The 25,528-nt window shown below is 58.1% G+C and overlaps 1 protein-coding gene across 1 annotated transcript; it reads right to left on the bottom strand.

Annotated features, from left to right (window-relative positions):
• Window positions 1-602: 602 nt before the first annotated feature.
• Window positions 603-23,808, bottom strand: FOSL2 (FOS like 2, AP-1 transcription factor subunit). Its single transcript, XM_079792274.1, has 4 exons — window positions 22,897-23,808; window positions 12,973-13,224; window positions 8,081-8,188; window positions 603-5,847 (listed from the first exon to the last, which is right to left on the bottom strand). Exons 1-4 carry the CDS (start codon window positions 22,996-22,998, stop codon window positions 5,329-5,331), a joined length of 981 nt encoding a protein of 326 aa, XP_079648400.1. The 5' UTR covers window positions 22,999-23,808; the 3' UTR covers window positions 603-5,328.
• Between the last annotated feature and the right edge of the window lie 1,720 nt (window positions 23,809-25,528).

Here is a 25,528-nt window from a genome sequence, read left to right as displayed (position 1 = left end):
CAGAGCCAAATATCAACAGTACAACGATTGAAATTTCTTTTGAGAGACAAATTTTTTAAACTTAAACTATATAGGTAGGTACCTTGTTATTAACTTAATTAGGGTGCTCCTAAGCTGGCCTTTGCTAAAAACACAAGGGGCCAAAGAGCCGCATGTGGCTCACGAGCTGCAGTTTGCCAACCACGGCCTTGGACCATCTGAGTGATACCTTCAATTGCTTCTCTGAAGATTCTTGGGTTTCAAACAAAAACACCCCCAGGAAGGGACAGCACCTTGAACTGTTACTGGCTCACACCTCCGGGGTAGTTGGCAGGGAGCTGAGAATCAGGCCTGGAGAAGCCAGCCAAGAAGCCGGAAACAGGACTGGGAGGGTCCAGAGGAGAAAGCAGCCCGAGGCGGGAGGCGGGGAGCTGCAAGCCCCGCCCAGCAGCCCACCTCCCGGTGCTGCAGAGAGAGGTTCCGGGCAGACCCTTCCCTGCTTCCCTCACCACCACAGACACCAACTGGACCCACAAAGCCCAGGGCGGGAAAGACTGGGAGGAAAAGAGGAGTGACGGGAGAGGCGAGAAGAAAAGGTGGAATAAACCGACCATACGAGGCTCTTCGATCTTAATTCATTTTATTCTACAAAATGCTACTCAAAGTGGAAAAGCTAACCAAAAAAAAAAAAAAAAATGCAAAGGGGAAAAAAGTCTCAATATGTTCTTTCTTCCATAGCAGCAAGCTTTTTCTAACAAGCTTCTTTAGTGCAAAATACTGGAGGCTTGTCTTACAGTAAAGTAACGAAATGAGAACAAAAACACCACCGGGGATGCTTCAGAGCAGAGATACGCCTCGATTTTCAAAACTGTACAAAGACTGTGGCGCTCACGGTCCTGCCTGGAGCGGTCCTGCCTGGAGCGGCCTGTGTGGGAGCCGTTCCTCGGGGACCATTTCACCAAGGAAAAAAGATGCTGGGGACCGTGATTACGTTCCCACGGGGCTACAGGAATCTCGTACAGGTGGTTCGCCTACGGGATCTGAGAGCAGACTTGACGCCACGTGGACAACTCAAATATGGACACACCAAGCTTCCCACTTCCCACTGTACACCGAAATATATATATGTACATTCCCCCACTGCAGAAAAGACGCCGATACCTACTCTTTGTACAAAGGTGAATGTTTTCTCCCTCGACAGCAAGGAACCACAAACTGAAATAACTGGAATAAACGTTTAATCATACGGAGAAAATAGTTCTTAGGGGACAGGGGCAGGATCTTTTGTTGTGTTCTCTCACGATGTAGACTTCTTGGGAGAACCACTTTCCCCAGAGGAGTGACAATTTCATCTTTAAAAAACAGAACCTTTTTATACAGTTTATACAGCGCAAGTCACAAATCATTTCAGAAACAAAAAAAAGCATCATTAGCCTAATTTTAAAAAAAATAAGGAAGAAAGAGAGGGAGAGAGGAACTGAGTACTTTAATGCTATCTGTTTCTATTCAGGCTTGGTACAGCACAAAGATGTAAACATTTAAAATAAATAATAAAATAAACGTCCGTTTCTTCTCCCCCTCCCCTTCCCACACCCTCCTCAAAATTTGACCCCGCCCCTCCTGAACACGTGAGCACTGGAAAATTTAAAACCCTTTGTTGATGTCCGGCCAAAGCACTAGAAGCATGAGGAGATGTCAAATGAGTGGTGGGGTGACTGGGTTTCCTTTTGAAAGCTGCAGGAGGACACGGGCACACCTGGAAATGCACACACACACACACACACTCACATACACATGTGCACACACACACACACACACACACACATACCCCAACCTGTTAATAAATAGTGAGATGCTGGCTTTGAAGATGAATGCCAAAAAGACTCAACAAGCAGAAAGTAGCAAGACCCATTTACTTACATTTTTTTTTTAAAGCAAGTTATACATACCCTATTGGTCCACAAAATCTATAAGGACGCAGGTCACCCCTCCAACCATCTGAGGAGTGCAAGGGAGCACATCACAAGAGAGAGAGAAGAAGAGCTGGAGAGGGGGGAGGATCGTGTCGGGGGTGGGTCTTCGGGAATAAACCTCAGGCTGAAGACAATCTTGCCTTGGCTTTCTGAAGAAAGACCTTCTCGTCTCCAGCTTTTTGTGTATCCGTTTCTTGGGGGCCTTTACGAAGGCACGTCCTCATTCCTTCGTCTCATCCGAAAGAGGGTATTATTTAAAAGTGCCTAACACAGTGCCTGGCACATAGTAGGTGCTTATTCTTTTCCTTCTTAAAGGGACCTCACAGATGTCTGGTCAGGAAGGAAATCAACCTGAAAGTTAAATGGGGGGGGGGGGGGGCAGCAAGGAGCACGGTTGGTCCACCAAGGACGGGGCAGAGAAGTCCCCATGCGCGTGGAGTCGAGCCCACCCTGACACTGGGAGCCACGTGGGAGCAGAGAGGGAACTCCTTTCCCCAGAGCCCGAGGAGGGCAGCAGCAGCCTCTGACGGCTCCTGGCTTTGAGACACTGGTATGACTGGCCAGTGGACACCCCTGGCCTTGCACACAGGCAGAACAATGGCGTCTTTCCGACAGCCTCCCCCGTGAGTTAATTCTCTGCTTAGAGCTGGCTCCAGCGATTTCCTAAGCTTCACCTGGGACCTCCTCTCCTTCCTGTGTCAGCAGCTGTCCCCATCCCCCGGCCAGGAGGACAGTTCCCAGCAAGGCCAGCCAGGTGGCCAAGGCTGTGTTCACGCTCGCTTGTCAGAGGCCTGCCCTGAGCTGTCCCAGTCCCGCCAGCTGCCTCCCTGCTGGGGACACAGGGGCAGCCTGGCGGTTCCCGGCCCCGGTGCAAAGCCCCCACGGCAGCTGTCCCCGTAGCGGGAGCCCCGCAGGAGGAAGTAGCCGGCCTGCCGTCTGGTGATTCTGGAGCACGGGGGCGGGGGGCGTGTGTGCATGAACTTGGAGAACAAGCCAGAGGAAGCACCTGAGGAGGGGCTCCCGACAGGTGCCACAGCCGCCTTCCCCCCAAACCTCCCAGCCGCCTCCTAGAACACAGCGAGGGCCCGGGATGGGGCGCAGCCCGAGGCGTCGGAGGTCCTGGGGCTTTGCCTGCTGCTGGTCCCAAAGCCAACGCAGCTGGTAATCTGCACGGAAGCCAAACTCCATCTCAGGAATGTCCAGCCCGGCCCCAAGTCACAGACGGTGGCCTGCCTCGGGGTCAGCGCTGTGCAAACTAGGGCATGAAGGGGTTCTGAGAAATGAAACACCAGAAAGCAGCTTCATTGAGAGAGAGAGAGAGAGAGAGAGAGAGAGAGAGAGAGAGAGAGAGAGAGGCTAAGAGCTCCCACTTGGCCACAAACACCAGTTGAGATGATGAAGATTCTCCGAGCTGGGCTTCCCCTGGCCGGCTTCTTCTTTGATTAACCTGAAGCCGGAACCCCTCCTGCCCTTCTAATTAGGCACACCCCTCCCACAGCCTCTGGAACTGGAGGGCAGCGTCACAGACAAAGGATGTGGGAAACGGCATTTGTAAAGTGTGTTCAGAAAACACCCCTTTTTCTCTAGGCGTCTCCTTCCACACGCAGCTTCCAGTCCCAGCGGGCTGCGCATCCTAAGCACGCACCATCCCACTCTTGTGTCTAGTAGGTGACAGACATGAAACTGACCAGCAGAGGCCAGGTGTGTGAAGGAACAGGTGTGCTCCCAGTGCCACTGCCCTCTCCTTTGACCCCCCACCGGGTTTGATTTAAATAACTGCGGAACAGTTTAAATTATCATACAATCATCTCCAGAGCTGGGTCAGGACAGCCGGGCTCCCTCGGAGCGCCAGCCCAGCAGAGGCCGAAGAGGCTGTGAGAAAAAGGCTGGGCGGGTGGGAGGCAGGGGCCACGCTGAGCTTTGCTCTTCAGGGCCAGAGGGAGCTTCCCTCCCCTCCCCCTGTGGGAAGGGGGCAGCTGTCTGGCAGGGAGAGCATCTCGTCTGATCGAGCATCTCAGCGGCCGGCCCCCGGGAATGGGGCACAAGCCATTAAGCCATAGCAACCGCTCTGGGCCAGCCGTTGGACCCGTTGGACCCGAGGAACACACTGGGGTCAGGGGGATGGGGAGTCTAAAGAGAAAGCACTTGACCCGCACTTGACCCATCCAATGGCCATGGGCACTTCAGAGTGATGAGCAGCCAGGACAGGGCAAGCCGGGTACCCGGGCGGGTGTGAGGCAAACCCCACTCCGCGGCCGCCTCCTCCCTCCCCTGCCTTCCATCCACAGCGAAGGCGCCTTTGAAGCCTGGGGAGGGGCCACCTGCAGCCACCTGGGGAGGGTCCAGGCCCAAGCTCATTAAACCTCTGTGGTGGCGTCACCCTAAGAGCCAGGGTGGGGAGGGCAGAGCCGCCGGGACAAGGAGTGACGTGTGGTTCCGAGGGAGGGACACCTCCCTGGTCTGCAGAGAAGGGTCCAGGGGCAGGGAGGCGAGGCAGTAATTACAGGAGACGTCCTGCTCAAGACACCAGGTGAAGGAAGCCGGCGAGAACACCGTGTGGCTTGTTGGCACTATTCCTGGCCTGTTAATTAGGCATTTGGCAAACACAACCTGTGCCCTGGCTGTCTCCCTCACGCCCTGTCTTCTGGCCAAGCCGCTCCGCGGAGAGCCGAGGGACGTCTCCGATGGTGGGGAGGACGGTCCTGAGCCTCCCCAGGCCGGGGCGTCTCCTCCAGGGCCCACGGAGCTCTGCCGGGGCCTCCGGAGCCAGTAGTGACGGGGAGTGTCGGGGGAGGAAGGTTCCGTATTGCACATTGTCCCCTCTGGACATGTCCGCCCCAGCAGGAGAGCCACCTGCTGCCACGTCTCCAGAAACGAAGTTTTAATAGTTAGACCACCCAGATGAAATGTTGTGGCAAATTTGATAAAAACCAAGAGGAGGTGAAATTGACACTGGAGGGGGGTGGGGGTGGGGGGCAGAAGTGGCAAATGGAGGGAAGGTGAAACCGAAAGGCCACGGGCATGCTCGGTGGGCAGGGAAGGGCACCATCACTCCAGAGACGCTTCGTAACCACGGGACAGGAATGGTCCACACCAGCTTCAGGCTCGTCAGAAGCCAGAGAGATGCCCGCGCCCACTCCGTTCTCCAAGGCGTTTCAAGAAACAGGATTTGCTTTGCCAGGTGGACGAGGGAGGAGGTTTCGGGACTTCTCAGAGATCACCCAGGTTGGTCCTCCAGCGCCTCGTGCCCGTGCCTCCTCAGTCCCGGAGCCAGGAAGCTCGCTGGCAGGGCCCCCTCGTGCCCTCGCAGCCCCGGAGCGCTGGAAGGTGCTGGTCCCCGGGGAGGAGGGAGCGATGAGGACCCCCGGCCCGCTGGTTACAGAGCCAGCAGGGTGGGGGAGTTCAAGGAGTCTGAGGACTGGTCCCCGCTGCTACTGCTCCTGCGGTGAGCCTTGGAGCAGGACTCCGAGGGCGAGGCGGGCGACTCCTGCTCCAGGACGCTGGGGTAGGTGAAGACGAGGTTCGAGGTGCCCGGAGTGATGGCAGGCGTGGAGGTCACCACGATGGGGGTGTGCAGGGGCTCCTCCCCATAGAAGCCCCCGGCGATGCTGATGGGCTTGATGACAGAGCGCTGGCCCTTGTCCAGCCCCGCCGAGGAGGACGAGGGGCTGTCCTCTTCCAGGGGCTCCTGCTTCACCACCACGGCGCCCACGCCGCCGCCCCCGCCGCGCAGGGGCTGCAGCCCGGAGGCCGGGGGCGACCGGCGCTCCTCTGGGCTGATCTTGCACACGGGCCCGTGGGCCACCAGCATGAACTCGAGCTTCTCCTTCTCCTTCTGCAGCTCGGCGATCTCTTTCTGCAGGCCCGACTTCTCCTCCTCCAGCTCCTCCGTCTCCTACGGGAGAAAGAGGGGACCATAAGGGGCTGCCACCTGCCAGGGACCTGCTCGGAGCAGGCAGTTCAAATCCAGGCACGAAAGGAAACCCAGCAATGTCCTCAGAGGACCGATTCTGGAAGCAGCCAGCGCACCCCGGGCCGCAGACCCCACTGCTGCTGAGTCACCTGGAGGCTCAGGATTCCCTTTATTTCCAAAGCTCCAGGTGGAGAAAGGAGGCGGACGGCCCGGAGGAAAGGTGGAAGGACACCTGGTGTGGCCACGACTGAGCGCTTGCGTGGTGCCAGGCACCGAGGGAAGCGTTTCAGAGGCCTTTTCTCATCCCATCCTCTAGCAGTTTTTTGAAGCAGGTATTACCATCAACCCACTCTGCAGGTAAGGCGACAGGCTCAGAGAGGTGTAGCAATTTGCCCAAAGTCACAGAGCCAACAGGTAGGTAGCCCAGACTTGACCCCAATGAATCTGCCTCCAGAGCCCAGGGCCTGCGGGTGGATGCCCTGAACTCCAGGCAGGAGGACAGCACTGGAGCCCAGGACACTGCCCGGCTTGTGGTGGGGTCACCGCAGCCCCTCCTCCCCTCTCGCTCTGATTTCAGAAGCGTGTGTTTCGGGACTCATAGAACCCTGCCGGGCATTCAGGTCAGCCCCCCTGCTTAGCGGATGAGGAGCCTGGCAGCCGGGCGGGCACCTGAGGACGGCAGGGTCCACCTGCAAGGACCCCAGCCCCTCCTTCCACACAAAGCCAAAGCAGCAGCACGTGCACACGCGCACACACGCACACGGAGGGGTAGTCATGGCAGCCGAGAAGGTGTGTGTCACCAGCCTCCTCCCCCTCCCCCCCCCCTCCCCCGGCACACGGGTTCCCGTTCAAGCACGAGGCGAACGGGGCCAGAGCGTCACCAAATGGAGTACAGCCTATTCCGGAGTGAAAAAAGTTTCCATCTGTCTCAAGGGTCTGACGAACGTCATGAGCTTCTGAGAGGTTTCCTGTGGAGGATGTGGCTCAGGGGCCTGGGTGGCTGGGCTGGGGGTGGGGAGGCGGGGGAGCGGGGTGTGAGGCTTCTGGGCTGGTGGTAAGGAGCGCCCCGCGTAGACCCAGAGGGCCTGGCTCCTTGGATGGTTGGCCGTGAAGAGGGCTCTCCTGGGAGGGGAGGTCCCTCCACGGAGTGCTGACCACTCATGCACCCGCCTCACGCGGCAACAGAAAACTCCCCCTCCCCCTCCCGACTTTCAGGAACACCTCCGGGGGGCACTAGTACAGGCATCACAGAATCCACGCAGGGCACATGCCATACCCCAGAGCGGGGGCCCCAGGGTGGACAAGAGGAGCTGGCGCAGGTGCGTGGTGCCTGGGAGGGTTACATAAGGTGATGGGATGCGCAGGGTAATTGGTGATTCCCCAAGCCCCCATCCTGGCTGGTCCACCGACAGGGTCTCCCTCATTTCCTCACTTGGAAACACTCCACCCAGGAGAGCCTGTCCTCCACGTGGCGGACGGCCCGTCCGGTAGAGCAGGCTCTGAGCGAGCTGTGTGACAGTGGTCAGGTCAAACTTTGGGGCAGAGCCACGGGCCCCCAGGTGTGGGCAACGAGGCGGCAGGGCAGAGTGACTCGCGAGGGCAGCACGCGGTCCCGAGGCCACAGCTTCGGGCTCACAGCAGAGGTGGAGAAGCCCCTGCCCACAGAGGTGTGAGAACGCCCCAGGAGAGTGCCACCCCGCCGACAGGTGACCCGTCTCCACCAGACCCAGAGGCCATCAAGACCAGACAGCAGGCGCCCCCAGCCCCACACCGGTCACGTCTGCGAGCTGGGCCGCTCCTGCCGGCAGCAGGCATGGGGGAGGCTGGGAACTGGGGAGGCAGCCCTGCAGAGGGCAGGTCTCGGCCTGCCTTGGCTCCTGGGGCCTGGCAATGCCCACGCAGTCTGCCATCCCTCACCCGGGAGCCCCAGCAGGTCTGAGAGCGGGGAACACTCAGACACTGAGTGAGAAAGGGCACCGGGCCCACGGAGCGGTCCAGCTCTTCTCTCTCGGGCCCAGGCTGGTGCCAAGGGCCAGCTCCCTCCGTCCCTCTCCCTTTAACCAGGCCAGAGCTACCCGACACGCACAAAGGAAGGAGTGTGCATCGCCACGAACCCATCCGTGGGCCACGAGTGGGCAGGAGAGGGTGGGAGGCCGGAGCCTGGGGCCCCGCGCAGCCCACCCGGAGGTACCCCCACCCCACGCAGATTCCTCACCGCCTGCAGCTTCTCCGTCAGCTCCCGACGGCGGTTCCGGCACTTGGCAGCGGCTAGCTTGTTCCTTTCCCTCCGGATTCGCCGCTTCTCCTCCTCTTCAGGGGACAGCTAGAAGCAAGGCAGAGGTCCTGGTTAGTTCAGGGATGGTTCCCCAGCTTTTTGGTTTTTTTTTTTTTTTGCTGCATCTTAAGCAGGGCAGGAAGCCCCTCTGGGACTGGGGAGGGAGGCAGGAAGGCAAGAGAAGCTCGGCCAGGCTCAGAGGACACTCAGGGCTGAACCCACCCCATAGGTGATGCCCCACGTGCACAAGGAGAACAGGGCAGCCACGGGTCAGGGACGCGGCCCAGGCATGACGGCAGCAGCATCTGTCATGTCAGCCCTGATTCCGTGCCAAGGCCAGCGAGAGGGAGCGGAGCTGGGCTGCTTCCCCCAGGGAGTCCCCTCGTGCCAGCCAGGCCCGGCCCCACCCACTAAAGCAGCTTCTTCCAAACCCGGGCTAATTACCCCTCCCCATCACCGCCTGCCCTGCAAGCCTCATTATCCCCATTTGGCTAAGTGGCTGGGCCCCGAGGAAGAACCACCCTGCAGGTGGGGGGGATGGTCTGTTGCCAGAGGGAGGAGGGTCCAGGATGCCACCCCACTCCCGACTTCCTCTGCCAGCTGCTCTCAGTTCAACCCGAGGACCCAGCCGTGGCCTGGCACACACCGCGAGGCAGGGCAGGATGGGCCAAAGGAGGAGGAGCCGCAGGCACCTCAACTCCCCCTGCCCACCACATCCGCTCACTCAGCACAAGCACCTTCTACGTGCCAGGCACGGTTTGAGGGGTTCGAGGTTTATCAGAGGACCGAGTGAGCAACCCTCCCCCACAGGACTCAATCCAGCTTCTTACAACAAGGCTGGTGAGGGGCCGTGACTCATGCCACAGGGCAAGACCTCTGCTCCACTCAGCAGTGCTGACACAGAGCCCACCCAGGCTCTGACCCAATGCCCTGCAGGCGGGGGTGACACGGGACACGGCTGCGGGCCAAGGCAGAGGGCAATTCAACAGGAAAGGCCATCCGTGTGGTTATCCTTCACGGACGGCACACCCACGCGCCAAGCGCAGTCCTGGGGCTTAGAAGACTCTGAGGGGCTCAGACCTGGGTCTCACTCTCTCGGGACACTTGGGGAAGAAAGCCAAAGCCACTCTTGGAGGGGAGGAGAGACGCTGCCCCCCTGAGGGATGCCCCAGGCCACCCTGGGAGGGGGGGTCAGGCCCCTGGGACGCACCCTGAGCCCTCAGCGCGGTTGCTGCGCTGTGCTGTGCCACCTGGAACAGCAAAGCAGGGCACAGCCTCAGAGAGGACACACCCATCCCTGTCGACACTGAGGTGACCCCGTGGCCCCACGTCGCCCGAGCCCCGTATCCAAATTCTCCAAACACTGGCATGAAAATGTGCCAATTACTGCTCAGATGCAGACAAGCTCATCACACCTTCTCAGCTTTCAAATCCTCCCCCAGCAGGCCGGATACAGGGAGCAGAGGGAGATGGGACGCCTGGCGGGCCGGGGAGACGGCCAGGGCCTCCCAGCCGTCAGGTCCCTGCCGCCATATCCCTGCCGCCCAGGCTCTGCTGGGCCGAGCACCCACCCATCTGTGTCTGCCCTGGGACCCCTTCACTCCCAGAACGTCAGACCACACTCCTCCCCCTCCTCTGCCGCTCCCACCTCCTGGGCGGAGACCCAGGCCAGCTCCTCCCGCACCGCGTCCCTCAGCCCTGGCCAGGTGGGATGATGCACCTAGCAGTCCAGCAGGCAGCATCCCTAGGAGTCCCCAGGCCCCTTCCTAAAACCTGATCCCACAGCCGAGTCCCACCTCCACTTCCCTCAAGTCCTGGCCTCAGTCCCAGCCTCTGAAACCCTCCGTTTCCCCCAGAGAGCCACGGGCCCCACATCCTCTCTTCTGAGAGGTATCAGCCCGGCGGGGAGCAGAGCCCAGCCACGGCCTTTCTGTGTGGCCTGGGACAAAATCACTGAGCCTTCTGAGCCTCAGGCTTCCCATCTGTAACATGGGATCAGCAGGACCCGTCCTGCCTTCCACAAAGTCTGTAAGGACCAGATGAGATGCAGTGTGTGGATCCTCTAACTAGAGAGTGCTAGGAAGAAGATGCGATTCCGAGGTCTCCTCTCTCGTGCTTTTTCTGAGTCCCAGAAGAGTCCGAGTGGACCGGAGACCCAGAGGCCAAGGACCTGGACACCCTGCTCTGTGCGGGGCCCGCTGCCTGGCTGATGTCATGAGGCCACTTTGCCGAGGCCCTGAATACTTGCTGCTCCTCAATGTGTCTCCACCGGAGCCCACAGTTCCCAGGAGAGCCGGATGGCCCTGCGGCAGGCCTGGGCTCAGGCTCCCCACCAGGCTCTGCGAGCCCCTCCCCCGCACTGATGGAAGGCGGGATGGTCCACTTGGGCCTCCCTTTCCCCTTGGCTGCTTCAGGACAACCTGTGGCCTCTCCGTTGGCCTAGACATCTCTTTCCTAGCTGGTAAGGTCTGGGGCGGGCAACTTGTGGGAGCTGTGGGCATAGGAAATGTTCAGGGGTGGTGACATCAACATGGCTACAGCTTGAGTGTGTCAGCACTACCGTGTACCCACCCACAAGCCACACACACCCGCCCCGCCCTGTCTCCTCAGTCACCGCCCCTGGGCTCAGAGGGAGCCTTGGGCAGGCTGGAGGAGGGAAGGGAGGCACCAGGCTGGCTCCTGTAGCTGGCCCCTCCCCTGGGGGAGGTCAGGAAGGCAGAAGCAAGCTTCAGGGAAAAGACCCTCAGGCTAGGAACCACAGAGAGCCAAGGCTGAGGATGCTACCGCCCAGGCTTCACCCAGGCTTCGCCCAGGCTTCCTCCAAGCTGCCGGATGATTGTCTGAACTCCTAATTGACAATGACATGAAACAAAATGCTTCTGGCTCTCTCCCTCCCTCTCAAAAAAGGAAGGAAATTTTCCAGACAGATTGTCTTAGGGCACGCCTAGATGGTGCAGTGGGGAAACCACAGGGCTGGAGGTCAAGGGAGGTGGAGGCCAGCCCTGGCTCTGCACTAACTTACTGTGTGACCCTGGCCAAGGCCTTTTTCCTTTCTGGGCCTCAGTTTCCTCATCTGTAAAATGGGCGCAGAGGGAACATGTTTTTTTTTTTTAAAAGCTGGTCTCCAAAATCCCTTCCAGGCATAAACTTCTAAATCTGGTGTGAGCTGAGCCCAGAAAAGGATGAAGAGTGTTCAGTGCATCTCGCTTTGTTGTCCTCCTTGCCCCACAGAGTCCCTCCCCCAAGCCTGGCTGTCTCTCGGGAGTCGCACACAGGGAGAATCCAGCTCCCCGGTGACGGCAGAGCTCGGCCCCGTGGGCTCCCTGAAGGAAGCATGCTTAAGGAAGACACGAGGACCGCTGCCACAGCATTATCTGCAACTGCAGTTACGGAGGCAACGGTGAGGGGAATCCTGGCCACGTGCCTCCCCACCCACCCCAGCAGAAGCCCAACAGCACCTGGGAGCTGTGTCGCTTCGGCATCTCTTACACAGCCCTCCCGTGCCACCCTCCTGGGTCCTGCTGCGAACAGAACAAGCCAGCACGCAGAGGATACAGGGCCCAGCTCTGTCCTAGAGGAGCAGGGCCCCTGCAGAAGCTTCCGGCTCCTTGGAGAGCGACCCTTGTAATTCAAGTATCCTGAGGACTCCTGGCTCTGGGTCACGATTATCCAGAGGACCGTGTTTAAAGGTCCTTGTACCGGAACACTGTGGAGCGGAGGGTCCCAGAGCGGAGGGTCCGATGCTGTCATCGGAGGGGCTCTGCAGGTCAACCCTTTATTGGAAAAAGGGATGCCCCCGCTATAGCATGTCCTCTTCCCTGGACTCCTGTTGGCATGGCGCTGCAGATCACTGCACAGGGAGTCCCAGGCACTGGGTTCTAGTCCAGGCTCCTCTCGCATTGCTGAGTGGCCCCAGCAGGGATGTCTGAGCTTTGGTCGAGTCATCCGTGAAGGGGTGCAGATGGGGCACTTGGACAGCTCATGCCCTCCTTTCTGGAATTACGCATGATTCTGAGGGCTCTTTCTGGAATCAGGGGGCCTGGGCTGCCTGGCTCCCTGGGGATGCGCACAAGGGGCCTTCTGGGTGTCGGGTGGATGCTGACTAGAGAGTAGAGGCCCCCCCATTTTCTGGTCCCTCCCAGCCAGCTGGTTCCTCCAAGCTGAGCCCCCTTGCCTGGCCTCCCCCCTCCCCCCGGTCAGCTGAAGCAGCTGGGCAGGCTCCAAGGACCCCAGTTCTGCCCCCGGAACACTCATCCCAGCATTCATCCTGCTTCAGTGGAGGCCAAGGACACCTCGGTGGAAGGCAGGTGAAGTTCTGTGGGCGGAACCGGCCTAGAGTGCGACCCTTCGGGTCTGCTGGGCGGCTTGCCTGCCCCAGATACTGGAAGACAGGGAAGGGCTAATCCCGAAAAGCTGGCCAGGGTTCGTTGGCTGCTTGTCCCCTGGCCACTCAGCCAAGGACCAAGAAGGACACTGCTGCAGGCAGGCCCAACCGTCCTTCCCGTTTGCCGACCCCTCACCACTTACAAGGTGTTTCCCGGGCCTGGCGCATTCGAGTGGCAACAAGTCTTGGCTGGCAGGTACCCTGATCCCCATCCTGCAGCCGAGGAAACTGAGACAGAGCTCCTAAGGGACACGGGAGGTGACCTGACCTCAGGTCTCCACCTCTGCTTCCACGATGGAAACCACGCGCTCCTGGATCCTCGTTTTCTCTCTTCCCGGCAACCCCAGAACCCTGACCCTGCTCCCCCGCCAGGCTGCAAAAAAGCACCCTGTGTCACGAGGCCCCGAAAGCCACCGGCGTGGCTTTTCGATGCCGATCGGAGCTGTACCTGCTCATCCCTCCTCCTGCGGCCCACAGTGGTGCCGATGGTCTTGATCACGCCGGGTCTCGGGAGGGCCATGTGCCCAGGGACAGAGGCCAGGCCAGGCAGGGGGCTGTAGGGGTGCGAGCGGGGGTACGGGTTGGACATGGAGGTGATCACCGTGGGCTGCACCATCCACTGCAGGTCCTGGCTGGTCGTGATGGCGTTGATGGTGGGGATGAAGGCACTGCCGGAGCCAGGCATATCTACCCGGAATTTCTGAAATGAGAAAAACAGGATTGAGCCAAGGAGTGCTGAGCCAGAACAGGACACGCAGAGACAAGAGGCAAACGCCAGCAGAAAGCAGGGTCAACGCTTGGGGGACCAAGGTCAGGACACGGGTGGGCTTATCCTGCACATCCAAGAATCAGGGGAACCTTACCTATTCCTGGGGCCCCATGTCAGACGGGCTCCCTGAATGAAGTCCCGGGGACTCCATCCCTCAGTGCGAAGGTCATCATATCCCAAATGACTTCGAGGACAGATGTGGTCCCTAGCCGCTCACACTCAGCAGGCCCCTTCGGGATCCCTCCGGGCCAGCTATGTGCACATCTGCAGGCGGGCTGGCCTCCCACCTGAGCCTCCCGAGGCCCCGGGTCGCCTGCCAATGACTCCCAGGGTCAGGAAGCCTATCGTGCCTGCTTTTGTCCCTTTCCCAGCGGGATCGGAATGGAGCTGTGATCCCATCAGGGTGAGGTCGGGGCCATGAAAAGGTGTCCTCCCGCCCACGAGACTGCAAGTGGTAGCGTGTGCCGCCAGGCCTCCCCCGACTGCCCTTGACCTCCACCTTGCCCTTCACGCCCTCTTGCTTGGGACAGACATGCGGTGCCTCTCCTGTGTTCAGCCATGCATCTGTGGGACGCTGGTGCTGCCAGCTCAGACTTTTCTCTCTCTCTCTCTTACTTTTCGCCCAGGCCACGCTGCAGCGCCCTCTGAACTCGCTGCAGGAAGCATTCTACTTAAAACGTAAGGTGACGACAGAGTCCCACAGCTCCCCGGGGCCGTGCTCCCCGGCAGCTGGGCCTGACCTTTCCTCGGGGCAGCTACTAGAAAGTGAGAGAACGAGGGAGACAGGAAGGGACACCCCCCTCCCACAAACACGCAGCTTTCGGGGAAGAGCTCCCCTACAGACAGAGCCCTCATCCTCGGAAGTTTCCTGTTTCTATAAAAAGAGCCTGCACTCCTTTCTCCCCCGGCCTGGAGGGTCCGATGACGACAGCAACAACAGCACGCACCAAGCACACACTGAGTGACAGGCACGGTGGTGTTTTTACCTAGATTGCTCCCCCATCCTCCCCGCCCCCCAGGCAAGAACCACCATGATCGCCATTTTAGAGGCAGAAAGGCAGGCTACAGAGATGAACTGCTCCCAGGCCACTCTGCTAATAAAGCCAGGTCACCCCGCAAGGAGGCCGGAGCTCTCCCACAAAATACAGCCCACGTGCTGGACCCCGCCCCCCCCCACCCTCAGACAGAGCATCAGGTCATCTCTGCCGAGGGTCCCGGCAGACCTCGCCTCTCACCCAGGAGGCCCCGCACCTCTGTCTGACCTCGGACGCAATCCCGCTGTCATTATGCCATCATTAGCATGGCCACTACAGCACCGCCCCCACTCGGGCCCAATCACACCAACTAGGATCAGCGGTATTAGCAGCAATGGCAGCTGCCCCCCCCCGCCCCCCACTGTCTCTGCCGCTGGTGATGACACCTGGGCTCCTGTTGTATAAATGAAGGGGCGCTTAGAGCACCTCATGGGATCGGAGGGAGCCGAGAACCCTTCCTGGCTCATTCCCCTTCCAACTGGCTGACCCTAGTCCGGGCGGCAGCAGGCGGCTGCCTCACCGCCCAGACAGCCCCAGGCCAAAAGCATTCAGTGAAGAGAGGGACCCGGCCCAAGGGATTCTGGGATGCCATGGAGCATGCCACCCAGTGCAATCAATTCAGGGATTGTGTGATGCTTCCTGTGCAATGGATTCTGGGATTCCGTGAGGAGAGCTGCCCAGTGCAAGGGATTCTGTGTTGCCTCAGAAGGCAGACAACTGGGCTTTTTATCAGGGGCTGACTGCAAAGAAGGTGTATATGGGTGTGCATGTGCGTGTGCCTGTGCGTGTGCGCGTGTAATGTGAGGGAGGGAAGGGTGCAGTGAACAAGGAAGGATTCCATGGGGAAACGATATTTAGGAAGAAAACAGACAACCAGGGCGAGGCTTTGCGGAGACAGAGCCCTGAGAGCGTGCAGAAGCACTGGGAGCACTGGGCCCAGACGGCTGTTTCTCAGGCTGCAGGGCGGGGGGGGGGGGGGGGGGGGGGAGGTGTTGGCAGGGAGTCAGCCCTGCACTTGGAGTCGGGAGGCCTGGCTTTGAGGCCTTGGCAAACCGGAGGACTCAGTTTCCCTGCCTAAGTGGGAATGCTCACACCAAACTCACTGCCCTGTGCCGAGGGTTAAATTAGTAGCTACTTGTAATCACAGGCTGTAAAAGCACACGCGTGGTTCTCACCCCGGCTGCACATGAGAATAGTCTGAGGAGCTTTTTCAAAACACCGAGGCTGGAGCCAGCCTCACCATTAGCGTTCTAAAATAACTGGTTTGGGGTGGGGTTCTGATAAGGCATTTTTAAAAACCACCTGGGGAGATTCTGATGTGCAGCCAGGGTTGAGAAACGCCGCAAACAAATGGCAGGCGGCACGGCCATTGCTGTCACCACCGCCATCAGGTTATCATCACCATCATCTTCTGTGCGCTCCGCACGGGTGGCTCCGGGGAGAGCTGCCAGCTCCCCCCTCCTGGGAAGCACCCAACATTTCACTCCATTTGTCTCCCAAGTCAGGCTGTGGGTCTGAAGGACCCCCCGAGGCATCCAGGGTTTAACGTGACCTTGACCTCCACCTATGGGGGCGTGGGGTGGGGAACTGTCAGCTTTCCTTTCCGGAAAGCACCCAAGAAATTCACTCCTCCTTCCAAGCACCAAAAGAGCCCCCATTTCAGTCCAGGGGGAGCAGAAAACCAGAAGCAAAGCTTGGACCCTGAGATCCCTCAGGAGGAGGCAGAGGATTCGGCCTCTCGCAAGGGCCCTCAGCCCGCTGGCTCGATGGCAGGGAATGCGCTCCCGGCCCCCAGCCAGATTCCTTGCAGCGATGGCTTGGTCTAGACAAAACAAGACAGCAATAAAAGCAAGACAGAGGTAATGACTGCCTCTAAATGCAGGTACACCTTGTTTGAGAGGGAGCTAAAGCCATCTGGATAACACACTGGCTGTAAACACCGTCCCATCCCCAGAGGGGACTGGGGCTGATAAAGGAGGCTTTGTCTCCCAGAGGAGCCTCTGGAGACACACACAAGTTTGAGATCTGGCAGATGTCTTGTCTCACCTCTGAAGGTGTTATTTCAGAGAAGAGGTGAGGCGAGGAGTTTGTGGTCCCGGCCTGGCGTTCCTCCTTGCCAACAGGCCCAAGGTAAATCTGGGGTTAAGTCGTGGTTCTCTAAGAACGGGTTACACTGAACAGACACTAAGACGAGGTTCCCAGTGGTGGGCATTAGGGTGGTTCGATTCCTGCTGCAGCACCAGGTGTGTGCTGGGCACGGGGGCTAGAGGAGGTGACCCGGGACTTCCCTTGGCTCCTCTGGGGTCCCCCAGCTCCCCCGGAAGCTCCACATCTAGGGACAGGATCAAAGATGCTGGATGTCTGTGTGGCATTCCAACCTGGCAAGCCCTCCACATGCTGTAGTTAATTGTGCCATCCTGTCGGTTTCTGGGTGGGCAAGAATGCCCATAAAAGGACAAACTGGCCCCCGCTGACCTCTCAGAGGAGGGTTTGGCTAACGTTTGCTGTAAAAGGCCGGGCAGTAAATATTTTAGGCTTTGTGGGCCGCACCGTCTCTGTTGCAACTACTCCAGTCTGCCATTGCAGCGTGAACGCAGCCACAGACAATGTGTAAACAAACAGGCGGGCCTGGGTTCCATTAAACCTTCCTTATGAAAATACTGGGGCCATCGTTGGGTGCCTCCTGTCCTGGAGGGACATTTCCATCTCCTATGCTCAGGTTTGGGGGAAAAGAACCAAGAGAGGAAGCGAGAAAGCAACACATCAGACCCGAGGTGTTCCTCTGACCCGGCCGGTCACAGGGACGGGCTCCGGCTCAGCACCTGCATCTCCAGCCCCGAGCTGAAGTCCGAGCCCTCACCAGCCTTGCCGCGGGTCCCTGGGCGACAGGCCCTCCTTTACTCCGCAGCACCTGGATGCAAGGGTGCCAGGGGCTGCTCAGTACGTATGTGTGTCCTCCTCCCACTGCCTGAGAGGCAGCTCAGAACACAGGGCGCCGATGGCCCCCTCAGCGTCATCCGATCAGAGAGGTCTCTGCAGCCCAGCAGCTGCCGCTTTTGGAAAATGACCTTCCTGAGCTTTACACAACGGCCTTGGATGCAGAAATGAGGGTTACAACCACGGCCTTCTACAGAAGGGTCTCGGAACTAGGGTTTGGGCTCCCCCGTTTCCTGCAGACATGGATGGGGCAGGGCTTATCCCAGCCACTTCGGAGCGGGGCAGAAACGGCACTGAGATGGCAGTTGGGGCTGGCGTTCTCGGCCCATCCCCTTGGCCAGACATTTCTCCATCAGACTGATTAGACTGAGCCACCAAGCGCTCAAGCCATGAACCCCATGAATGCCTGTGGCCTGTCTCCACAGTCAGGTAGGTATGGCTCTTAAGAATCCTCCCCCAACCCCCACCCCCTTTTTTTTTTTAGATTCCCAGCACAGGAAAAGGAAAAGTCCCATATCCCAGGAGTCTGGCTCAGGGAAAGACGAGAGGGTAAATGCAAATGTTCCCTCATAACCCCAGAACCCCCCTGGTGAGGCCCAGTCTGACTCCGATGTTCTGCATTCTTATTGAACTCGGGATGTCCTCCAAAGCCTTCTACATGGGATTCAGCCAATCTTCACAGAGCAACGCTGAGTTACCTTGACTTTTCATCCCCACCTGAGCAAGCCACGTAGGCCACAATGGAAAGGGTTGCTAATCACTCGTGGTTTCCCCAAACTGTACAGTATAAAAACACGATGGCGGGTTACCTGCCTCCTCTGAACGTCCTCCTTTTCCCAGGTTCACGGGAAAGAACCCTTCTCTACCTACCTGCCCGGACGGAGAAAATCGGGGGAGAAAGGAAAAGGCAGGAACAGAAGAAGGTGGCTGCTGCAGACTTACTCCCTCGGATTCCCATTTCTTTCCTCCCAGGGCCATTTGGACCAGAAACCCCACCCCAAAATACAGGGACTTTGCTCCACTATTCTGTGGGCGCCTCAGACAGATCTTCTCAATGGGAAGGGCACGCCACCTCCCCTATAACCACAGCAGCGTGAGCATGGCCACGTCGCTGCCACGTGACAGGAAGAGCCAGTGCTGAGCAAGAGAACTCGAGCTCCCCTCTCCAGCCCGGTGGGTTGAAGAGGGGTAGAGTTACGAGGTGGGGACTGCAGCAGATATATCTGCCTCAATCAGGGCAGCTGTCACCATTTTGAAATGACGTGGCCACCAAAAGATACCGTATACAACATGAATACTACATATCCACCAGGTAACGATGCCACTTTTTTCTTTCCTTCAACAAGTAGACCAGAGAGTCCGTTTCCTGAATTCTCAAAGCCAGTCTTTTTATTCCTGTTTAACAGAGAGGAAAAATACCCCCTAAGGTACAGATGGCAAAGGTGCCTGCTTTGGGGTGCCCTGTCCTGGCAACTGTTCTCCCAGGCAAACTCCAGACCTGAGACCAACAGGACTCGGAGTCACGCTCTGCTGTGGGCCGTGGACCCACCCGGACCACCCAGACCCGACACGTCAGATGTGATTCCCTAAGATGTCAAGTCTCCTGATAAATTTCCAAAGGTCAAACTTACCTCCAAGGACAAAGATTTGTTAGCAGGAAGGATTTTTCAGAAGAACTTGCTGAAGGCAATTCCAAAAGAGGGGTGTTGTAAGACCTTTCGGAGTCTGCCTAAGCCCCAGCATTCACATGTGTGTGTGTAGTGTCCTCGAGGAGCAATCACGAAGGGACAACCGTGATTTGGATGTATAAGCGCCGGGGTGCTTGTCTTAAGACAGAAAAGAAAAAACACCACGAGGCTCCTAACTTGACACTCACCTTGGAAAATAAGGCAGGCAGAAATAAAGGAATGGAAATGCACGCAGCGGGCGGGAAAGAAAAACTCAACTGCCACTCAGACAATACATGACTGCTGCTTCACCCCACGCACTTTGATGAAAAAGTGGCGCTGACTTCCACCATCAAGAATCAGCGGAACAGACAAATTCCCGGGGTAACATTTTGTTTGATCCTAATCTATGACGACTGCAAGATCAAGGCCAAAAAAAAAAAAAAGAAAGGCAGCAGACCCTTAATACATACCTCCCTCCTTCCCCGAAATTCTGAAGACCATCCCCCACCAAAACAATGCCCAGTCTCCTAACACAGCACATCAAGGAAACAAGCCTGCGGAATTTGAAGCCATTGTGCTGGCACCCTAATGAATAGACAGACATTGAAATGGGGAAAGGAAAAAAAAGCACTCCTTTTCAATCAGGTTTTATTTAGAACAAAAGAACATTTTTTGCAAAACTGCATCTCAACGTCAAGCAGTTCCCAGTTAACCGCTGTTAAGTGTATGCCATTTATTTGTCCTGAACTAAAAAGAAAAAAATCCTAAGAATTTCAAAAACTCACCCAGTTAAACTCTCTGGAGCTGGAAAAATACATTCCCCAGATGGTTCTTCTAAGAGTGTCCCGTAGGGGGCACTAGAGAGGCACGATTAGGGCTGACTTGGGAATCACAGTCATTTCTGGTAAAAGTTCTTTGATGTGAGGAATGTCCCAGCCTGGTACAGTTGGCAACAGTTCACTCCGGGAAATTTTGTGTGTGTGTGTGTGTGTGTGTCTGTCTCTTGGGAAAGGGTGGCTGCTGCAGACGAGAGGTAGTCTGGGATTCCTTGATTCCAAAAAAGAACTGTCCCCCTTGATTTATTTTCACAAGTTATCTAAGGAGCAGACAAATGGCAGCCTTGGAAAAGGTCTGGGTCTTGTTTTTGTTTTGGTTTTATTTTTTTTCATTAAAAGGGGACCCAGCTGATGAAAACAAGTTATGAAATGACCGGTGTTTGTGTAACCGGTGGGATTGCGTAATGTTCAGGCCCTGAAACCGTAATAGTGGAGCAGCCAGGCAGGGCATTTATCTGGGAGGTGTTTTCCTAGGAAAGTCAGGAGAGAGAGAGAGAGAGAGAGAGAGAGAGAGAGAGAGAGAGAGAGAGAGAGAGAGAGAGAGAGAGAGAGAAACAACAACAACACAAAGAAAAAGCCAGGAAGGGGAGATGTGGGCAACGATCACCGACAGAACAAAATCACCAATGACCAACCTCAGAGATTGAAACTATAACTCGGACAGGAAATATTTCTCATGCTTCGAGTTCCTGCCATATACAAGAACAGAGGTTTTTGACAAAAAGTTATCTCCCCCACCCCTCCACCCCCCAGCCCCGGGGGGGACTCATGACCTGTGTTTTAGGAAGCTCGAGAGGAGAGGAAAGTTCTGGGTTGAGTAAACAGCAACAAACACCAGGAATATGAGCCCCCACAAACAAAGAGATCAGGAAAAAATAATGTTCACTTGCCCAAGGGAAAACCAGAGAACAGTGGTTTACAGGGATGGGTCCACTGAGACGCCACAGAGGAGGACGGCCCGTCGCTAACTGCCGGCAGTCTCCCCGTAAAGGAAGCTGAGAGAAATAAAGTGATTATAGGTTTTATCTGGTGTGTAATAAAGTTACCTGGAGATTGGGTGGGGTCGTAGCACAGACTTGTTTAAGTAACAAAAGCCTTTCAAAGTCAGTCCTTAGGACCACAGGACAGATTTGCTCAAAGGTGGAGAGGTGATAGACCCCCCCCCCCAACCCCCCCCCCCCCCGGAACCCGCCCCAGCCAGGAGTGGACAGGCTGAGAAACTTTGTCTAAAGTGGCATTACCCTGCCAATCCCTCTGCTTTGAAGGCACCTCACTCAAGCTGCTGGGCCAAAGGCAGGCGTATATTCAAGAACCCCATGCACTAGTTATTACTAATTGCAAAATCCTCATGTGTTACAGCATGCTAGGAATTAGCCAACAGCTGCTTTTTGCTTCGGTAATGAGGCCCCATTACACTCTGCTGGACCGAGTTCTCTTCCTTCTTCCTAGCACCGGTTTCCTGTCTGATTTGCTTCCAAAACAGGGAATTGCCTCCGCTCACATCCTGGGCTCAAAGCCCTAGTGACACAGATTATTCAATCGGGGCACTGGTGTCCGGTCTGACTTCCCATGCAGGCCCCAGGGTCTGAGCAAAGCCAGGCCAGGCGGCAGGATTGTTATATTCCAATGACAACTGCCACAGCAAACTGCCACAGCAACAGCAGCCAACGAACAGACAAGAAATCTAAAGAGCCCCCCCCCCCCCCCCCCCCCCGTTCCTGACTCGGGGAGGAGAGGGATGTTTGGGGATTTGTTGGATCGGAGAGGGAGGGAATGAGCATAACTGACCCCAGCCCCTTGCCGGATGGTGTTTGGATTCAATACAAACCACTAGCGGGGCTGGAAAGCAAACAACATCAAACACTTTGGCGATAAGGTTTTAAACTCATCCCCTTGGCGCTCATCATAAAGGGTGCGCTGACTGCACCCTCCACGCACAGACCAGGCTCTCTACAGTGGGGACTTAGGGGGACACGGGGGGGGGGGGGGGGGGGAGATAAAGGGAAGACACGGAAAAGCCATTGTGGGGACTCACCAGGTATGGGGAATCACTTTGGAACAAGGTGATTCAGATCCCAAAGAGACCCGTGTTTCCATTTTACACTCCAGCAGGGTCCACCGGGCTGGGGCTTCTAGAAGCCAAGGCCACCGCCTTACCAGAGCAACTCTTGGTGCAGTCAACTTGGCTAGATCCTGACCAGCAGCTTCAGGTTGGAGTGGCCTTTTAAGCCAGCTCCCTCACAAGTCTGGGGGTGGGGGTGGGGGTGGGGGGTGGGGGGGCTGCTACAGGCACCTCACCAGCACCACCACCCCACCAGCACCTTTCTGGTATTTATAGGCACATAGATCACACGCAGAATCCCTCCAGTGCAAACCAGTCCGGCTGCTTTAGAAACAAGTTGTTTTTCTGCTTCCAGAACCACCCAGGAGCCTTTCCCCCACTTCTCTCTGTAGGCGTCCTTGTCCCAGGTACCTCCGGACCTTCAAGGCACCCCTTCTGACAAGCAGTGCAGGCTCCCGCTCGGACCCTAACCGGAGATGGATGGGCGCGGGGCTCACAGAGGCCACCCAGAGCCAATCCAGGCTGACCTCCTCCTTCCAGACCTTCGCACCTGATTCCCAGAGCAGCAAGCCTCACCCTCACTCCGGGTCACTTGAAGGAGCCCAATGTCTTTGAGAAATTAACTAAGGCTGGCGGAGTAGAGAGGGAGAGGCGTTCCTGTAGGAGCAGGGGAGGGTACAAAGGTGTTTTGTTTGTTTTTTGTTTGTTTGTTTTGTTTTGTTTTGTCTATTAAGGAGAAAGAGGGAAAGGGGGTGTAGGATTCCTGGGAGAGGAGGTAAGGAGAAGGTAACAGGCTTGGTGCTCAAGGAGCTAGTCCGGGTAAGATGTAGTGTGAAGGAAAAGGTTTGTCGGCTTTCAACCCACTCCTCGCTCCAGTTTTTAAAAAGAGAAAAGTGATGGGGATGGGCAGGACAGGACGAAAATCCAGCACTCACACTGGTGGCCCAGAGAAAATTTCTCGCCAAGCCAAGACAGGGAAAAGAAAAGCAAACGAGGCAGTGGCGGCGAGCTGAGGGCATGGGGGTCCGCCCGCCCCGCCAGGTGCACCCCGGCCCCGCACCTACCTGCTGGCTGCCGCCGCCGCTGGAGTAGGACTCGGCGTGCGCAGGAGAGCCGCTGCTGCCCCGGGACGAGGTGTCAAAGTTCCCGGGATAATCCTGGTACATGATCCGCGGTGGGGGCCCGAGAGGAAACAGGGTGCTTTTCTTTCCCCGCCCTTGCCGCGGCCGCGCACCGGCTGCTGCGCGCTCGCTCCCTGCGGGCTGCGCCTGGGCTGTAGTCTCCGCTCCCCGGCTTCTCCCCCACGGCGGCGGCACGAACCGGGAGGCGGCGACACCCGGGAACAGTGGCCCCTGAGCGCCGGGCGCCGCACTTCTTTCCTGCTCGACCAGCGCCGCGGGACCCGGTCCCTCCCTCTAAAAAGTCGGCGCGTCCCTCGGTCCCTCCCCTGCGCGCGCGCCCTCCCGCCCCCGCGCGCAGTCGGAGCCCAGCCGGGACCGCCGGTTCTATCAAAAATTGGAAATTAGAAAAGAATGGGAGCCCGGCGAGTCACGCCAGCCCGGTCTGCGGACCCCCGATTTCGGGCAGGGCAAAATAAGGCGAAAAGAAAGGCTGCCCGCTTGGAGAAACTTCTATTTCCTCCTTTTAGAAAAGACACTGAAAATAAACTTCCTGTGGCCAACGCGCCGCCCGAGTTTCGGAGCGGCTCGGACACTGGATTGGGAGAAGGCAGCCGGCGACCGTCCCGTAGCCCGTGGGATTCAAGCTGAGAGGGACGCGGCCCCGCTCCCGGCACCGCGGCTCGGGCGACTGGACCCGCACCCCTGCCCGGGCGCCCGCTCCTGGACAGGCCCGCTTCGCCCGTCCGCGTCTCTCTCTCCCTCGGTCCCCGCCGAGCGCCGCTCACTTGCTCGCTGGTTCGCTCGGAGCCCCTGTGCTCTGCCCGAGATGAGTCACTACAATGGCACGAGTTCAACTCCACACTCTTTATTCTCCAGCCCCTGTACCATGTGGATTCACTCACGTCAACCTTGCGGGGAGGAGCGCGCGGGGAGGCGGGGGAAGGAGGCCCAGGAGGAGGAGGAGGAAGAGGCGCGAGAGGGGGCGGGCGCAGCGCTCCCCTCCCCGCCTGTTCTCCTGGCGGCGCTGACGCCAGCAGCACACCCAGCGCTAGGAAGGAAGGTGGTGGCGGCGGGTGGGAGCGGCTTGGCCCCCGCGGTTTGGGGGAGCCGAAGCGGCCCTAGCCCGCCCCCGCACACCCCTCCCGGACTCAGCGCCCTTGGTCTGTTCCATTGGCGCAGGTTGCCAAAGATGGTCATTTGCGTTAGAGGACGCGAGTGCGGGTTCCCTTGCTTTCGGGTGACGTGTAGGGACAGGGATTCCCTCTCGGGCTCCAGAGCGCGCCGCGAGTCCCCTCCCCACCCCCCCACCCCCGGCCTTGGGAAGGGGCGGGGGGCGGCCCCGGAGGCGGCCGCGCGGGCCTCGGCGCCGGGTTTTGGAGAATAATCACAGTTCTGAAGAGCGAGACAGGCGGTTCAGTGCGGCGCCAACGCCAGGCCGAGCGCCGGGCGCGGAGAGCAGCTCGCAGGGAGGGCGCGGCCGCGCGTGGTCGTCGGCGCCCTCTGCGGCGCCGCGGGGTGCAGCGGGCGCCCCGGGCACCCAGGGTACCACGCCGCCCTGCGGCCGGGCTGGGCGAGGCGCGGCGCCGCCGGGCAGGGCCGGCCTGCCTAATTTTCCCTTCAGTGACCGGCTGTACACTGCTCCCTCTGCCCCCCATCTCTCTCTCTCTCTCCAATTAATTTCGTAGGAGTAGCCTGGAAGACGAAATTAATCAAGTCAAGACATCCCGACCGCCCTCCATGCCGGGCAATGGGAACGCATCTAATAGGAGCAATCGGGCATTAAAAGCAAACTCCAGTCTGTTGGAAATTAAAGCACACGCGCGCGCGCACACACACACACACACACACACACACACACCAACAGCAACAAACAGGGAAGGAGGGAAGCCTGGGAGAGGGTGTGGGCGAACACTGTCTTCAGCTGTTTTGGAGCGAAGTTCAAGGAGCCAAGTAGTCGGACTCCTAGGTCTTCCCGCCTCGTCGAGCCGGGCGGGGCGGGGTTCGGGGTAAAGAGCACAGGCCTCGGAGCCCCTGAGCCCGGCTGTGCTGTGGACGAGCTGTGGGGCTTCAAGCGAGTCCCTCGAGCTCTCTGGGCCTCAGTGTCTCCCTATAAAATGAAGGGCTTGAGACAGGTACCCTTCGAAGGCCCTTGTCAACTCTGGAACCTAAACCCTTCTGCAGGGGTGATCCGGAGGAGCACTGTACTAGGAGTCAAGGAGCTTGGGTCCGGTCCAGGCTCTGCTTTAGTCTCAGTTTACCCAACTCTTCAGTGGCGCCATTTTTACCCCCCTAGATCCTCGTGAGGACCCAACGGGAAGGTGCGTGAAGACTGTGATGCGTTGTGCGCTGTCACACATCACAGTTCCGGCCCCTCAGTTTCCTTATCTGTAAAGTGGGGGTGTTGCTAGGAAAGAAAATAGAGCCGGGAACTCAGAGCCCTCCCGGGGCTCTATATAAAGCGCTGGCGTTTCCGGGACGGCTGGCGGCATCTGGCCGCCCCAATGGCCCCAAGATACGGTAATCCCAAACAATACTCGGGGTCATTGTTTACAGTTATAAAACACATTCTGTCCTG

Source organism: Cnephaeus nilssonii (genome assembly GCF_951640355.1).
Source record: "Cnephaeus nilssonii genome assembly, chromosome: 15".
Lineage (NCBI taxonomy): Eukaryota > Metazoa > Chordata > Mammalia > Chiroptera > Vespertilionidae > Cnephaeus > Cnephaeus nilssonii.
The sequence above is the reverse complement of the archived record's forward strand: the minus strand, read 5'-3'. Positions and strand labels throughout refer to the sequence as shown.

Excerpts from the sequence above, each read along its gene's own strand:
- FOSL2 (XM_079792274.1), bottom strand. The coding sequence starts at position 22,998 with ATGTACCAGGATTATCCCGGGAACTTTGACACCTCGTCCCGGGGCAGC. Across the intron at positions 13,225-22,896 it reads GCGGCGGCGGCAGCCAGCAG|AAATTCCGGGTAGATATGCC; the intron begins GTAGGTGCGGGG and ends TTCTCATTTCAG. Across the intron at positions 5,848-8,080 it reads TGACGGAGAAGCTGCAGGCG|GAGACGGAGGAGCTGGAGGA; the intron begins GTGAGGAATCTG and ends TTTCTCCCGTAG.